The 4,923-nt window shown below is 46.9% G+C and overlaps 3 protein-coding genes across 3 annotated transcripts; 1 reads left to right on the top strand and 2 right to left on the bottom strand.

Annotated features, from left to right (window-relative positions):
* Positions 1-481: 481 nt before the first annotated feature.
* Positions 482-1,145, top strand: H257_06974 (hypothetical protein; the record flags this gene model as incomplete). Its single annotated transcript, XM_009832370.1, has 2 exons — positions 482-763; positions 894-1,145. 2 exons carry the CDS (start codon positions 482-484, stop codon positions 1,143-1,145), a joined length of 534 nt encoding a protein of 177 aa, XP_009830672.1.
* Positions 1,146-1,278: 133 nt separating this feature from the next.
* Positions 1,279-2,422, bottom strand: H257_06975 (hypothetical protein; the record flags this gene model as incomplete). The annotated part of the gene is made up of 2 exons (XM_009832371.1): positions 1,279-1,314; positions 1,913-2,422. The coding sequence occupies 2 exons, from the start codon at positions 2,420-2,422 to the stop codon at positions 1,279-1,281; spliced, it is 546 nt and encodes a 181-aa protein (XP_009830673.1).
* Positions 2,423-2,743: 321 nt separating this feature from the next.
* On the bottom strand, positions 2,744-3,562 carry H257_06976 (hypothetical protein; the record flags this gene model as incomplete). The annotated part of the gene is made up of 2 exons (XM_009832372.1): positions 2,744-2,863; positions 3,113-3,562. The coding sequence occupies 2 exons, from the start codon at positions 3,560-3,562 to the stop codon at positions 2,744-2,746; spliced, it is 570 nt and encodes a 189-aa protein (XP_009830674.1).
* Between the last annotated feature and the right edge of the window lie 1,361 nt (positions 3,563-4,923).

Genomic DNA, 4,923 nt, shown 5'->3' on the forward strand with positions numbered 1-4,923 from the left:
GCGACCGGTCGTAACCTCACCGACGACCAAAGGTCGGCGGTGTATCATCGACTCCTGCAACTCAAAAAGAATGGCAGCGTGCGACATGGCGAGATGAAGAAGCTCGCTAGATCATTAAACGTTAACCAATCCACGATTTCACGAATCTGGAAGAGGGGGTGCCAAACAGCCATGGAGACTGGTTTTACGAAGGTTGCATCAAGAATGACAGGACGGTGCGGTGCTCGACGCAAGTACGATGGTGCAGACGTGCGTGACGTCATCATTCGTGTACCTCCGCATCTTCGAAGCAATTTCAGATCAATGGCAGCTGCTACAGGGATTCCCAAGACTCCACTGTGGCGGTTACTGAAGTGGAGGAAGCTGCAACGCAGAACAAGCCTTCTGAAGCCGATGTTGACCGCAACATCGCGTCGCACGTTACAACTTCACGAAGTCGTTCCTTCGACATGGTCCAACGGGTTCTTGTCGCTCGCACGACATGCTCGATGTTAAGTGGTTTTACATCACCGAGGTGAATCGAAGCTTCTATCTTTGGCACGACGAGCCAGTGCCGCAACGGAAGGCCCAGTCAAAACGACACATCACCAAGGTGATGTTTTTGTGCGCTGTTGCTCGACCCAGACACAACTATTGGCACCATGTAATGTGGGATGGCAAGGTCGGACTTTCGCCGTTTGTGGAGACCAAGATGGCCCAACGAAAGAGCAAGAATCGTGACCGCAGCACGCCAATCACTGCCCCCATGACAGTCACGAAGCCTGTTTACCGGTACTTTCTGGCGAACAAGTCAAGACAACGCCAAACCGCACGTCCCTGTGGATGATGCTGAAGTGGCGGCTGCGGGGACCAAGAATGGGTGGAATATCAAGCTCATGGCCCAGCCTGATTAGAGCCCGGACTTCAATGTCCTTGATCTCGGCTTTTTTAACGCCATCCAAAGCTTGCAGCACCAGACGACGGCTCGAACCATTGACGACCTGATCAAGTGTGTTGAAGATGCGTTCAACAGCTTGGCGTGGTGTGTCTTGGACAAGACATACATGACGCTGCAGAAGGTGATGGAGGAGTCGATGAAGATTGAAGGTGACAACGTCTACAAGCTTCCGCACTTGAAGAAGGACTTGCAACAGAAGGTGGTGTGATGGACTTGCGACCTGTGTGTGATAACGACGTGCTATCGGCCATCCAATTGATGGAGAGTCGATTGCATTGGATGACGACCAACGTGTGGAGGAGATTGTAGGTCTTATTGGTTCTGGACTTCGTGTTTCAGGTTCAGAGGCACTTTAGAGGACTGATGAGCTTCTGGGCCTTTTTGTATGTACATCATGCAATCGTTCGTCGTGTAACGTAGTTTTTGAATAAAAATATATGTAACGCGGCGAAATGTCTTAGTTTGCACACAAACCTGTATATATAAACAGGAGCAAAAAAGTCATGCAAATATTCAGGAACGGAGGAAGTATCAATTATAATGGGTTTCGGTGCATTTCTAATGACTATAACAACAAAACCCAAGCAAGTTGGATTCAATTTTAACAATCAATTTAGAACGCATATTTTATCTTGAATATCGTATGCCTCTTTGCATATAAATTGTGTGGATAAATTATTTCGCATCTTCATTGCCTCAAGGAAATTTTGCGCCTTTTCATTGGCTCATGCACATTTTAACTTAAATTGATTGAAGGTCTTCACTGTAAATTGATTGTTCACCTACTACCTCCTTACGAAAATGATTGATTAATTTGAAAAAAGTTGAACTCGGAAATGATTGATCGATATGCATTTACGAGTTATGATTAGATAAAATATAATTTTGTACCAATAAGAGTGAAAACATTATGTCAATTGAACAAGTCAATATCCAATAAAAACACTCAGATAATTTCTCAAATAGAGTCAGCACGGTCGGTCCAGCTGATATCTTGGTCGCTTTGCCCTTATCGTCATCGCAGTTGTTGGCAAGACACAGGCTCTCGATTGAACTCGAGATGACGGCCATCTCCACATCGCGAGCAACTTTGGCTGCCAAAAGCGAAACGTGCAAGTCGAAGTCTTCCTTGTTCATGATCTCCTGGCCGTGCTCAACAACCTCGCGTGGGCATACAATTGAATCAGGTAGCCTGCCTTCCCTCAACAACTTCGCCTTGCCCATGTGAGGTTTCTTGTAGTTCTTGTTGCCTCCAGCACGAATGACTTCGACCAAACACGTTTGCAAGGTAAGGAAGTTTGCATTCAAAGTCGTAGGTTCCACATCGTTCCAAGCTGTCAAGGTGGCATCAATCAAGCCATCAATTGTCGTGCAACGCTTCTTCTCCTGCAAGGTTTGTATCGCACGAAAGAACCCCAGATCTAACACATTTAGATCAGGTGAATTGGGAGGTTGGCATACCAGCAGCACAGTCAACGCGCTCATGCTGCTCGCAGCCATGACAACTTTGTCTGACGCAAGGACATGAGACCGCGCATTGTCCTGCTTTTAATTGTCGCCTTTTTAAAATGCGATTTCCGGTTTTGATTGTCGTGATTATACATTATTGGACAATGTCAAGACTGATGCAAATGTATTGGAAAAAAATTATTCTTGGTCAACAGAAACGTCAGCAAGACGAGCAGCGAGGTACATGTCCACCGAGGAAGTCAAGGACTCATCAAGCTCACCTCGTCGGCGTTTTGCTTCTTTGCCGATGTGTTTGAGCTTGAACTTGTTGCTTCCATCTGTCTCCAGAATACATTACTACACAGTCTGCAACGTGTAGAACACGTTGTCGAGTGACTCATCGGATACGTTGAGATATGCGGCGTTCACGTTGCTGATCAACTCGTCCACAGTGTAGGCTGGCATCTTCTGCTGCAACTTTTGGATGGAGTTAAAGAAGCCCAGATCCAATATGTTTAGATCTGGGCTGTTGGGTGGTTAGCTACCGAACACGATTTGGCGCCCATGGCTTGCGCTGGCACGGACAACGTCAGGGTCCAAGGCGATTCCATGAGGCGTAGCGTTGTCGTGTTGGACAACAATGAGTTGGTAGGTTAGTGGGAACTTTTCAAAAATGCTCGGGAATACTCGATTAAAGAGCATGTTCTTGTACGTAGATTTTGTCACCGCTACGGACTTTGTCTCCAACGTTCCTGCCTCGCGCCGGTGGCTGCGCCTCTGTGCAGCGACTTGTTCAACGAAGGGCCAAATACCAGGTTTGCCGTCAAACTGGATTCCGTCGTCGACCCGCGGCCGTGCAACTGCCGTCAAGAACATGACACTTGGAACGAAACTTTTGTTCTTGGTCGACAACTTTGGTACTTCCTCCCATGGTACCTTGCGCAGGTAGAACCATTCCTCGTCCAAGAAGACTAGTTCCATCATGGCGTCGAAAACGACAGAGCCAGAGATGACATCGGTGAAGGCGAGCGCGTATTGCTTTCTTGCTTGCAAGTTTTCGGGGGTCAGCAACGGTTTCAACGACGAGTGTTTGCGGACAATGATGCCAGCAGCGAAGCAGTCGTGCAGAGTAGATTTTGGAATATCCAAGGCTTCTGCCATTGTGCGGAAATCCATCTTTTGTGTTGGATGCAGCTTTGAACCTCGTTCTTGCAAGGTCAAAATGTCCTCTGGCTTTCTTTGTCGCGACGGCGTAGGTTTGAACGACAGGTTGGCTAGTCCACGGGTCCACGCTGTATGGTGCGCTCGGTCACATTATAAGCCTCAGCTTGTTGCTTAACGTCTCCATAGCGTGGCTTTCCGTAGGTGCTGTTATACAGCAGAACAGCTATATAGCGACGTTGTCGTTTTCATGGAGGCGGCGAAACTTCATGCGAGACCGACGTATGTATTTTTCAAATGAAAAGTGCAAGGACATTCAAATTCGTGTGTCTTGTGATCCATCATGCCAATCTTGGTAATTCGACCGCCATTCGATTCGCCTTGCTTTTTCAATTATTTGTTTTGGCCAATCACAGCTCTTTACAAAAATCTTCTGATTTTTGATCCCACTGTGAAAAAATCACGACAATTAAAACCGGACAGAGGTAGTATTAGTGTTCTGTGGCCACTTTGCCTTGATAGCAGGTACGACGTTGTTGACAAGCATATTCCGGTAAGCCTCCCGGGTCACAGTCTTGGGGACCATGACGAGTGTTCCACTGGATCGGTTGCGGCTTGAACGTTGCGCCAAACGGTGTCGGTAAAGTACCATGTCCCAATCACGCCGTCAAACTATTCATTCGTTGAGTGATTCCAGTGAGGACGAGCGACAGTCGAAATGAACATCACTTGGATGATGAATCGTTTGGATTTGGGATTTCACCCTGAAGAAGGTACAATGTTTTCTTCACACGGGCATATAGAACCATTTTTCATCAATGTGAACATACAGTGTAGTCTCATGTTGTAACGGTAGCGAGCTTCACAGAGTAAATTGGAAAGTGATTAGATTGTCGTCTTAAACTACTAACTACGAAAATGTATACTATACTAAACTACATGAAGTAAATGTTCTTTCTCTACGGCTTCTTCAACGGCCTTGCCCGCTAATGGTGCGACAATCTTTAGCTTGTTCGACAGTCTTGCCATCGTTCTCTTAACGATGCGACAAGCTGTATTCTTGGTCGGCAACCTTGCCATCATTACACATGTCATCGACAACAAGACTCGCAATTCACGAATCCATTGGCCTACTTGACCCGTGCTGCTTTATTTGGTATTCGTGAGGAGTGGCTTGACGTGGCTCGAATGACGGTCAAGGAGGCCATACTTGTAGTACCCATGCAGTGTAGTTGGCGGCATGTTAAGAATAGTGCAATCGCTTGAATTGTTGTTCGATCAGTCTTGGGAATCGCAGCAATTCGTTCTGCAAGGTCCGTGCAGTTCTGCTTTCGCCCAGCCACTCCCTTGATAGGACTCGATACGTCTTGGCACAG

Source organism: Aphanomyces astaci (genome assembly GCF_000520075.1).
Source record: "Aphanomyces astaci strain APO3 unplaced genomic scaffold supercont1.14, whole genome shotgun sequence".
NCBI lineage: Eukaryota > Oomycota > Saprolegniomycetes > Saprolegniales > Verrucalvaceae > Aphanomyces > Aphanomyces astaci.